This window comes from Pseudophryne corroboree, chromosome 10 (assembly GCF_028390025.1).
Source record: "Pseudophryne corroboree isolate aPseCor3 chromosome 10, aPseCor3.hap2, whole genome shotgun sequence".
NCBI lineage: Eukaryota > Metazoa > Chordata > Amphibia > Anura > Myobatrachidae > Pseudophryne > Pseudophryne corroboree.
In genome coordinates, this window is record NC_086453.1 from 36,681,041 (window position 1) to 36,693,648 (window position 12,608).

Genomic DNA, 12,608 nt, shown 5'->3' on the forward strand with positions numbered 1-12,608 from the left:
GAAGAAAAAGAAGAAAAAGCAGAAGAAGAAGCAGCAGAAGAAATCTACATGTAAAATAAAACATGTAAGTAACTAAGAAGCATTCGAAACTACAGGATAGCAATTTTTTTTCTCTAAGTATAAAAAGAGCATTTGAGAATGTGATAGCTAACCTGTAAACTTTAAATTGAATTTGTTTCATGGTCCACTTATTTTCTATAGGGTTTTAGAAACCACAGGTAAGACCTCCTGTGTGCTTACTGCTTAGTCATTGCAAAAGGTTAAACTAAGCAACATAATATAGTAGCTTGCCCAGACGTGCATTTCTGGCACATGAAAACTTCCTCTGTGAGACAGGGGTGTGTGTGTGTGCTTCCTAAAGCAGAGACCAGAATTGCACAGTTATTATCTCCTACGCAGACAGACAATCTTCTGAAAAGTTTGGAGTCTCCTTCCATTCTTCTTTCATCTTTGTACACTTGTTCTGAAGGACTACTGTGGTGTCATTTATTTTGGGGGCTGGAAAATGTGATGCAAATCTACTTACTGGCTCTTGCACATTGAATCTTGGCTGAGAAGGGGTGTGAGCTTGGATTTCTGACTGTGACTCACTTTTCAGGTTTCAAAACTGAAGTGTAACCTACAGTGGGATTCGGAGTGCTTGCTACACCTGCCAACTGAATGTATGCATGATACAAAAATTGCTCTTTAAAGTCAAATCTTTCTTACCTTAAGCCTACTGGGAAAGGTTACAATTACAAGAGATTTTTCCAGCAGAACAAGGACGAGTATCAGTGTCACCAGTGAGATTGAGCAAGGAAAAAGGAAAATTGTGGTTGAAGAGACTGGTTTGTTGTGGGAATATCAAAGAGAAGCGGATGATGTATAGGTTGGCACGTGGAAACTTTGTATAAGGATCTGTGAAGGCTTCCTAGGACTCACTCAGACCCTGCTGCAGTCTGTGCTCTTACAGGACCAACTTTGGAGAGAAGACAAAAGTATGATGTTCCTTCTCACGCTGTGTTCTGCTCTGCTTACAGCAGGTAATGAGATATAAGTTGTCTGAATTAGTCATCTTCTATCACTTGGCATGTAACGCATTATAGTGTGTCTACTATATTGTCCCCAACACAGGTACAGTAGGCAGTTTTCAGTTTACAATTTTGCAATGATATGGGGGAAAAACAGAACAAAACAAATATCAAAAAACATAAATGTAAAGTAAAACAGTTCAAAGTTAATATTTAAGTTGTCAATATTACTTATTGATAATATTTATCACTTTGGTTGTATATCAGTAGCAATTGATAGTCAATTCATAAATGGAGTAAAGATGAGTCTTATCTGATAGAGGAACTGTTAAGTGTTAATTGAAGTGGTTAAAGTTCTTTGTATGGTCTTTGTCTGTGACATTTACATGGTAACTATAAATACAGCAGCTTATTGGCAGGATTTTGATTTGAGGGGATGCCAAAACGTAGGCTCTGACTATTACTATATGTGTGTGTGTGTCTATATATATATATATATATATATATATATATATGCAATTTATATATTTATATATATATATATATATATATATATATATATATATATATATATATATTTTATTTTTTTACAAGATAGATAGATAGATAGATAGATAGACAGATATGAATAGATAGATAGATAGATGAATTATTTATACAAATATAGAGCTGTGTCCACAGTCACGCACAGATACACACCTATATCTTACAGCCATCTTGTCACATTATACACTAGAACACAACACTGCATTTACAGTCCTATGGGGGGTCATTCCGAGTTGATCGCTCGCTAGCTAGTTTTAGCAGCCATGCAATTGCTATGCCGCCGCCCACTGGGGAGTGTATTTTAGCTTAGCAGAAGTGCGAATGCCTGTGCAGCCGAGCTCTGCAAAAAAACAGTTTGTGCAGTTTCTGAGTAGCTCTGAACCTACTCAGCGCTTGCGATCACTTCAGCCTATTCGTGTCCGGATTTGACGTCATACACCCGCCCAGCGAACGTGCAGCCACGCCTGCATTTTTTCAGACACACCTGCGTTTTTGCAAACACTCCCTGAAAACGGTCAGTTGACACCCAGAAACGCCCCCTTCCTTTCAATCTTCTTGCGGCCGTCAATGCGACTGAAAACTTCGCTAGAACCTGTGCAAAACAACAAATGCCTTTGTACCCGTACGGCACGCGTGCACATTGCGGTGCATACGCATGCGCAGAAATGCTGAATTTTAGACTGAACGCTGCGCTGTGAACAACGGCAGGTAGCGATCAACTCGGAATGACCCCCTATATGAGGGATTTATGTTAATGCTTTAGAATCTTCACGGACCGCAGACTTGGGGTTCTGTATTTCCTGCGGTATATATGACAGTTGCACTCCTGTCTGCTAATACTGAATGTGTATTTGATCAATGTAAAAGCCAGCCTTTCTTGTACAAATTATACACCGGCCTTTAGTTTGCTACATTAACGGACAGTGACTGACATAATGAGAGGAGTAGAGACAGTGGAAGGAGATTAGATAGGGATTACTCCTTGTTCTGACTAGAGATGAGCAGGTTCGGTTCCTCGGAATCCGAACCCCCCGAACTTCAGCCTTTTTACACGGGTCCGAGGCAGACTCGGATTTTCCCGCCTTGCTCGGTTAACCCGAGCGCGCCCGAACGTCATCATCCCGCTGTCGGATTCTCGCGAGGCTCGTATTCTATCGCGAGACTCGGATTCTATATAAGGAGCCGCGCGTCGCCGCCATTTTCACACGTGCATTGAGATTGATAGGGAGAGGACGTGGCTGGCGTCCTCTCCGTTAGAATAGATAGAGACACTTGAGTTGATTTACTACTAACTTAGTAATTTTGGGGAGCATTAGGAGTACTCAGAGTGCAGAGTTTTGCTGATAGTTACTAGTGACCACCACCAGTTTTATTTATTATTTAATATAATCCGTTCTCTGCCTGAAAAAAAACGATACACAGTCACATACCATATCTGTGCTCAGCCTCAGTGTGCTGCATGATAATATCATCTATGTATATCTGACTGTGCTGAGTGCTCACTGCTCACACAGCTGAATTGTGGGGGAGACTGGGGTGCAGTTATAGCAGGAGTACAGTGCACACTTTTGCTGCCAGTGTGACTGACCAGTGACCACCAGTATATTGTCTGCCTGAAAAAGTTAAACACTCCTGTGGTGTTTTTTTTTTTTATTCTATAAACGCATTTTGCTGACAGTGTCCAGCAGGTCCATCATTCATTATATTATATAAATATTTACCTGCAGTAGTGTTATATTTTTTTTGTTCATCTCTATCATCTTTATCATCTCTATATTAGCAGACGCAGTACGGTAGTCCACGGCTGTGGCTACCTCTGTGTCGTCAGTGCTCGTCCATAATTGTATACCTACCTGTGGTGGGGTTTTTTTTTCTATCTTCTTCATACTAGTAGTTTAGGAGTCTGCTGACAGTGTCCAGCAGGTCCGTCATTATATTATATATACCTGCAGTAGTGATATATATATTTTTTTTATATCATTATCATCTCTATACTAGCAGACGCAGTACGGTAGTCCACGGCTGTAGCTACCTCTGTGTCGTCAGTGCTCGTCCATAATTGTATACCTACCTGTGGTGGGGTTTTTTTTTATATCTTCTTCATACTAGTAGTTTAGGAGTCTGCTGACAGTGTCCAGCAGGTCCGTCATTATATTATATATACCTGCAGTAGTGATATATATATATTTTTTATATCATTATCATCTCTATACTAGCAGACGCAGTACGGTAGTCCACGGCTGTAGCTACCTCTGTGTCGTCAGTGCTCGTCCATAATTGTATACCTACCTGTGGTGGGTTTTTTTTTCTATCTTCTTCATACTAGTAGTTTAGGAGTCTGCTGACAGTGTCCAGCAGGTCCTTCATTATATTATATATACCTGCAGTAGTGATATATATATATTTTTTATATCATTATCATCTCTATACTAGCAGACACAGTACGGTAGTCCACGGCTGTAGCCACCTCTGTGTCGTCAGTGCTCGTCCATAATTGTATACCTACCTGTGGTGGGGTTTTTTTTTCTATCTTCTTCATACTAGTAGTTTAGGAGTCTGCTGACAGTGTCCAGCAGGTCCGTCATTATATTATATATACCTGCAGTAGTGATATATATATTTTTTTTATATCATTATCATCTCTATACTAGCAGACGCAGTACGGTAGTCCACGGCTGTAGCTACCTCTGTGTCGTCAGTGCTCGTCCATAATTGTATACCTACCTGTGGTGGGGGTTTTTTTTCTATCTTCTTCATACTAGTAGTTTAGGAGTCTGCTGACAGTGTCCAGCAGGTCCGTAATTATATTATATATACCTGCAGTAGTGATATATATATATTTTTTATATCATTATCATCTCTATACTAGCAGACGCAGTACGGTAGTCCACGGCTGTAGCTACCTCTGTGTCGTCAGTGCTCGTCCATAATTGTATACCTACCTGTGGTGGGTTTTTTTTTCTATCTTCTTCATACTAGTAGTTTAGGAGTCTGCTGACAGTGTCCAGCAGGTCCTTCATTATATTATATATACCTGCAGTAGTGATATATATATATTTTTTATATCATTATCATCTCTATACTAGCAGACACAGTACGGTAGTCCACGGCTGTAGCCACCTCTGTGTCGTCAGTGCTCGTCCATAATTGTATACCTACCTGTGGTGGGGTTTTTTTTTCTATCTTCTTCATACTAGTAGTTTAGGAGTCTGCTGACAGTGTCCAGCAGGTCCGTCATTATATTATATATACCTGCAGTAGTGATATATATATTTTTTTTATATCATTATCATCTCTATACTAGCAGACGCAGTACGGTAGTCCACGGCTGTAGCTACCTCTGTGTCGTCAGTGCTCGTCCATAATTGTATACCTACCTGTGGTGGGGGTTTTTTTTCTATCTTCTTCATACTAGTAGTTTAGGAGTCTGCTGACAGTGTCCAGCAGGTCCGTCATTATATTATATATACCTGCAGTAGTGATAATAAGAATTTACTTACCGATAATTCTATTTCTCGTAGTCCGTAGTGGATGCTGGGGACTCCGTCAGGACCATGGGGTTTAGCGGCTCCGCAGGAGACAGGGCACAATAATAAAAGCTTTAGGATCAGGTGGTGTGCACTGGCTCCTCCCCCTATGACCCTCCTCCAAGCCTCAGTTAGGATACTGTGCCCGGACGAGCGTGCATAATAAGGAAGGATATTGAATCCCGGGTAAGACTCATACCAGCCACACCAATCACACCGTACAACCTGTGATCTGAACCCAGTTAACAGTATGATAACAACGAAGGAGCCTCTGAAAAGATGGCTCACAACAAGAATAACCCGATTTTTGTAACAATAACTATGTACAAGTATTGCAGACAATCCGCACTTGGGATGGGCGCCCAGCATCCACTACGGACTACGAGAAATAGAATTATCGGTAAGTAAATTCTTATTTTCTCGAACGTCCTAAGTGGATGCTGGGGACTCCGTCAGGACCATGGGGATTATACCAAAGCTCCCAAACGGGCGGGAGAGTGCGGATGACTCTGCAGCACCGAATGAGAGAACTCCAGGTCCTCCTCAGTCAGGGTGTGCCCCTGACCAAGTAGCAGCTCGGCAAAGTTGTAAAGCCGAGACCCCTCGGGCAGCCGCCCAAGATGAGCCCACTTCCTTGTGGAATGGGCTTTTACTGATTTTGGCTGTGGAATTGTACTACAAATCCAGCGAGCAATCGTCTGCTTAGAAGCAGGAACACCCATCTTGTTGGGTGCATACAGGCTAAACAGCGAGTCAGATTTTCTGACTCCAGTCGTCCTGGAAACATATATTTTCAGGGCCCTGACAACGTCAAGTAACTTGGAGTCCTCCAAGTCCCTAGTAGCCGCAGGTACCACAATAGGTTGGTTCATGTGAAAAACAGAAAACACCTTAAGGAGAAATTGAGGACGAGTCCTCAATTCTGCCCTGTCAGAATAAAATTAAGTAAGGGCTTTTATATGATAAAGCCGCCCATTCTGACACACGCCTGGCTGAAGCCAGGGCTAATAGAATCTTCACCTTCCATGTGAAATATTTTAATTCCACAGTGGTGAGTGGATCCAACCAATGTGACTTTAGGAAACTCAAAACAACATTGAGATCCCAAGGTGCCACTGGGGGCACAAAAGGAGGCTGTATATGCAGTACCCCTTTTACAAACGTCTGAACTTCAGGCACTGAAGCCAGTTCTTTCTGGAAGAAATTCGACAGGGTCGAAATTTGAACCTTAATGGACCCTAATTTTAGTCCCATAGACAGTTCTGTTTTCAGGAAATGTAGGAAACGACCCAGTTGGAATTCCTCTGTAGGGACCTTCTTGGCCTCACACCACGCAACCTATTTTCGCCCAATGCGGTGAAAATGTTTTGCGATTACATCCTTCCTGGCTTCGACCAGGGTAGGGATGACTTCATCTGGAATGCCCTTTCAGGATCCGGCGTTCAACTGCCATGCCGTCAAACGCAGCCGCGGTAAGTCTTGGAACAGACAAGGCCCCTGCTGGAGCAGGTCCTCTCTTAAAGGTAGAGGCCACGGTTCTTCCGTGAGCATCTCTTGAAGTTCCGGGTACCAAGTCCTTCTTGACCCATCCGGAACCACGAGTATCGTTCTTACTCATCTCCTTCTTATGATTCTCAGTACTTTTGGTATGAGATGCATAGGAGGGAACACATACCCTGACTGGTACACCCACAGTGTTACCAGAGCGTCCACCGCTATTGCCTGAGGGTCCCTTGACCTGGCGCAATATCTGTCTAGTTTTTTGTTCAGGCGGGACGCCATCATGTCCACCTTTGGTTTTTCCCAACGGTTTACAATCATGTGGAAGACTTCCCGCTGAAGTCCCCACTCTCCCGGGTGGAGGTTATGCCTGCTGAGGAAGTCTGCTTCCCAGTTTTCCACTCCCGGAATTAACACTGCTGAGAGTGTTATCACATGATTTTTCGCCCAGCGAAGAATCCTTGCAGTTTCTGCCATTTCCCTCCTGCTTCATGTGCCGCCCTGTCTGTTTACGTGGGCGACTGCCGTGATGTTGTCCCACTGGATCAATACCGGCTGACCTTGAAGCAGAGGTCTTGCTAAGCTTAGAGCCTTGTAAATTGCCCTTAGCTCCAGTATATTTATGTGGAGAGAAGTCTCCAGACTTGATCACACTACCTGGACATTTTTTCCTTGTGTGACTGCTCCCCAGCCACTCAGGCTGGCATCCGTGGTCACCAGGACCCAGTCCTGAATGTCGAATCTGCGGCCCTTTCATAGATGAGCACTCTGCAGCCACCGCAGAAGAAAACACCCTTGTCCTTGGAGACAGGGTTATCCGCTGATGCATCTGAAGATGCGATCCGGACCATTTTCCCAGCAGATTCCACTGAAAGGTTCTTGCGTGAAATCTACCGAATGGGATCGCTTTATAAGAAACCACCATTTTTCACAGGACCCTTGTGCAATGATGCACTGATACTTTTCCTGGTTTTAGGAGGTTCCTGACTAGCTCGGATAACTCCCTGGTCTTCTTCTCCGGGAGAAAACATCCTTTTCTGGACTGTGTCCAGAATCATTCCTAGGAACATTAGACGTGTCGTCGGAAAAAGCTGCGATTTTGGAATATTTAGAATCCACTCGTGCTGTCGTAGAACTACTTGAGATAGTGCTACTCCGACCGCCAACTGTTCTCTGGACCTTGCCCTTATCAGGAAAGCGTCCATATTTCTTTTAGGAAGAATCATCATTTCGGCCATTACCATGGTAAAGACCCGGGGTGCCGTGGACAATCCAAACGGCAGCGTCTGAACTGATAGTGACAGTTCTGTACCACGAACCTGATGAGATACCCTTGGTGAGAAGGGCAAAATTTGGACATGTAGGTAAGCGTCCCTGATATCCAGTGACACCATATCGTCCTGGTTCGCTATCACTGCTCTGAGTGACTCCATCTTGATTTGAACCCTTGTATGTAATTGTTCAAATCTTTTAGATCTCACCGAGCCGTTTGGCTTCAGTACCACAATATAGTGTGGAATAATACCCCTTTCCTTGTTGTAGGAGGGGTACTTTGATTATCACCTGCTGGGAATACAGCCTGTGAATTTTTTTCCAATACCGCCTCCCTGTCGGAGGGAGACGTTGGTAAAGCAGACTTCAGGAACTTGTGAGGGGAAGACGTCTCGAATTTCCAATGTACACCTGGGATACTACGTGTAGGATCCAGGAGTCCACTTGCGAGTGAGCCCACTGCGTGCTGAAACTCTTGAGATGACCCCCCACCGCACCTGAGTCCGCTTGTATGGCCCCAGCGTCATGCTGCGGACTTGGCAGAAGCTGTGGAGGACTTCTGTTCCTGGGAATGGGCTGCCTGCTGCAGTCTTCTTCCCTTTCCTCTAACCCTGGGCAGATATGACTGGCCTTTTGCCCGCCTGCCTTTATGGGTATGAAAGGACTGAGACTGAAAAGACTGTGTCCTTTTCTGCTGAGATGTGACTTGGGGTAACAAAAGTGGATTTTCCAGCTGTTGCCATGGCCACCAGGTCCGATGGACCGCCCCTTTATACGGCAATACTTCCATGTGCCGTCTGGAATCTGCATCACCTGACCACTGTCGTGTCTATAAACATCGTCTGGCAGATATGGACATCACATCTACTCTTGATGCCAGAATGCAAATATCCCTCTGCGCATCTCGCATATATAGAAATGCATCCTTAAAATGCTCTATAGTCAATAAAATATTGTTCCTGTCAAGGGTATCAATATTTTCAGTCAGGAAATCCGACCAATCCCCCCCAGCACTGCACATCCAGGCTGAGGCGATTGCTGGTCGTAGTATAACACCAGTATGTGTGTATATACTTTTTAGGATATTTTTCAGCTTCCTATCAGCTGGCTCTTTGAGGGCGGCCGTATCTGGAGACGGTAACGCCACTTGTTTTTATAAGCGTGTGAGCGCCTTATCCACCCTAAGGTGTGTTTCCCAACTCGCCCTCACTTCTGGCGGGAAAGGGTATACCTCCAATAATTTTCTATCGGAGGAAACCCACGTATCATCACACACTTTAATTTATCTGATTCAGGAAAAACTACAAGTAGATTATTCCCACCCTACATAATACCCTTATTTGTGGTACTTGTAGTATCAGAAATATGTAACACCTCCTTCATTGCCCTTAACATGTAACGTGTGGCCCTAAAGGAAAATACGTTTGTTTCTTCACCGTCGACACTGAAGTCAGTGTCCGTGTCTGTGTCTGTGTCGACCAACTGAGGTAAATGGGCGTTTTTACAAGCCCCTGACGGTGTCTGAGACGCCTGGACAGGTACTAATTTGTTTGCCGGCCGTCTCATGTCGTCAACCGACCTTGCATCGTGTTGACATTATCACGTAATTCCTAAATAAGCCATCCATTCCGGTGTCGACTCCCGAGAGAGTGACATCACCAATACAGGCAATTTGCTCCGCCTCCTCACCAACATCGTCCTCCTACATGTCGACACACACGTACCGACACACAGCACACACACAGGGAATGCTCTGATAGAGGACAGGACCCCACTAGCCCTTTGGGGAGACAGAGGGAGAGTTTGCCAGCACACACCAAAAACGCTATAATTATACAGGGACAACCCCTTATACAAGTGTTTTCCCTTATAGCATTTTCACATATGTAATCATATCGCCAAATAAGTGCCCCCCCTCTCTGTTTTAACCCTGTTTCTGTAGTGCAGTGCAGGGGAGAGCCTGGGAGCCTTCCTCACAGCAGAGCTGAGCAGGAAAATGGCGCCGTGTGCTGAGGAGAATAGGCCCCGCCCCCTAAAACGGCGGGCTCTTCTCCCGGAGTTTGTGAGATCTGGCAGGGGTTAAATACATCCATATAGCCTCAAGGGCTATATGTGATGTATTTTAGCCATAAAAAAGGTATAATACATTGCTGCCCAGGGCGCCCCCCCCAGCGCCCTGCACCCTCAGTGACCGCTGGTATGAAGTGTGCTGACAACAATGGCGCACAGCTGCAGTGCTGTGCGCTACCTTATGAAGACTGAAAGTCTTCTGCCGCCTGTTTCTGGACCTCTGGACCTCTTCAACTTCGGCATCTGCAAGGGGGGTCGGCGGCACGGCTCCGGGACGAACCCCAGGGTGAGACCTGTGTTCCGACTCCCTCTGGAGCTAATGGTGTCCAGTAGCCTAAGAAGCAAATCCATCTTGCACGCAGGTGAGTTTACTTCTCTCCCCTAAGTCCCTCGTAGCAGTGAGCCTGTTGCCAGCAGGACTCACTGAAAATAAAAAAACCTAACTTAAACTTTTATTCTAAGCAGCTCAGGAGAGCCACCTAGATTGCACCCTTCTCGGCCGGGCACAAAAATCTAACTGAGGCTTGGAGGAGGGTCATAGGGGGAGGAGCCAGTGCACACCACCTGATCCTAAAGCTTTTATTATTGTGCCCTGTCTCCTGCGGAGCCGCTAAACCCCATGGTCCTGACGGAGTCCCCAGCATCCACTTAGGACGTTAGAGAAATATATATATTTTTTATATCATTATCATCTCTATACTAGCAAACGCAGTGCGGTAGTCCACGGCTGTAGCTACCTCTGTGTCGTCAGTGCTCGTCCATAATTGTATACCTACCTGTGGTGGGGTTTTTTTTTCTATCTTCTTCATACTAGTAGTTTAGGAGTCTGCTGACAGTGTCCAGCAGGTCCGTCATTATATTATATATACCTGCAGTAGTGATATATATATATTTTTTATATCATTATCATCTCTATACTAGCAGACGCAGTACGGTAGTCCACGGCTGTAGCTACCTCTGTGTCGTCAGTGCTCGTCCATAATTGTATACCTACCTGTGGTGGGTTTTTTTTTTCTATCTTCTTCATACTAGTAGTTTAGGAGTCTGCTGACAGTGTCCAGCAGGTCCGTCATTATATTATATATACCTGCAGTAGTGATATATATATATATGTTTTATATCATTATCATCTCTATACTAGAAGACGCAGTACGGTAGTCCACGGCTGTAGCTACCTCTGTGTCGTCAGTGCTCGTCCATAATTGTATACCTACCTGTGGTGGGGTTTTTTTTCTATCTTCTTCATACTAGTAGTTTAGGAGTCTGCTGACAGTGTCCAGCAGGTCCTTCATTATATTATATATACCTGCAGTAGTGATATATATATATTTTTTATATCATTATCATCTCTATACTAGCAGACGCAGTACGGTAGTCCACGGCTGTAGCTACCTCTGTGTCGTCAGTGCTCGTCCATAATTGTATACCTACCTGTGGTGGGTTTTTTTTTTCTATCTTCTTCATACTAGTAGTTTAGGAGTCTGCTGACAGTGTCCAGCAGGTCCGTCATTATATTATATATACCTGCAGTAGTGATATATATATTTTTTTTATATCATTATCATCTCTATACTAGCAGACGCAGTACGGTAGTCCACGGCTGTAGCTACCTCTGTGTCGTCAGTGCTCGTCCATAATTGTATACCTACCTGTGGGGGTTTTTTTTTTTCTATCTTCTTCATACTAGTAGTTTAGGAGTCTGCTGACAGTGTCCAGCAGGTCCGTCATTATATTATATATACCTGCAGTAGTGATATATATATATTTTTTATATCATTATCATCTCTATACTAGCAGACGCAGTACGGTAGTCCACGGCTGTAGCTACCTCTGTGTCGTCAGTGCTCGTCCATAATTGTATACCTACCTGTGGTGGGTTTTTTTTTCCTATCTTCTTCATACTAGTAGTTTAGGAGTCTGCTGACAGTGTCCAGCAGGTCCGTCATTATATTATATATACCTGCAGTAGTGATATATATATATTTTTTATATCATTATCATCTCTATACTAGCAGACGCAGTACAGTAGTCCACGGCTGTAGCTACCTCTGTGTCGTCAGTGCTCGTCCATAATTGTATACCTACCTGTGGTGGGGGGGGGGGGTTTCTATCTTTTTCATACTAGTAGTTTAGGAGTCTGCTGACAGTGTCCAGCAGGTCCGTCATTATATTATATATACCTGCAGTAGTGATATATATATATTTTTTATATCATTATCATCTCTATACTAGCAGACGCAGTACGGTAGTCCACGGCTGTAGCTACCTCTGTGTCGTCAGTGCTCGTCCATAATTGTATACCTACCTGTGGTGGGGTTTTTTTTTCTATCTTCTTCATACTAGTAGTTTAGGAGTCTGCTGACAGTGTCCAGCAGGTCCGTCATTATATTATATATACCTGCAGTAGTGATATATATATATTTTTTATATCATTATCATCTCTATATTAGCAGATGCAGTACGGTAGTCCACGGCTGTAGCTACCTCTGTGTTGTCAGTCACTCGTCGTCCATAAGTATACTAGTATCCATCCATCTCCATTGTTTACCTGAGGTGCCTTTTAGTTGTGCCTATTAAAATATGGAGAACAAAAATGTTGAGGTTCCAAAAATAGGGAAAGATCAAAATCCACTTCCACCTCGTGCTGAAGCTGCTGCCACTAGTCATGGCCGAGACGATGAAA

General features: G+C 44.0%; 1 protein-coding gene across 1 annotated transcript in view; it reads left to right on the forward strand.

Moving 5' to 3' along the window:
• The first annotated feature begins 318 nt into the window (after positions 1–318).
• LOC134965907 (phospholipase A2 inhibitor and Ly6/PLAUR domain-containing protein-like) overlaps positions 319–12,608 on the forward strand; it is a 108,797-nt gene continuing 96,507 nt past the window's right edge. The window contains exon 1 of the mRNA XM_063942303.1: positions 319–1,022. Coding sequence (XP_063798373.1) covers positions 980–1,022 — 43 coding nt within the window. The 5' untranslated portion in view covers positions 319–979. The remainder of the gene's footprint in view (positions 1,023–12,608) is intronic.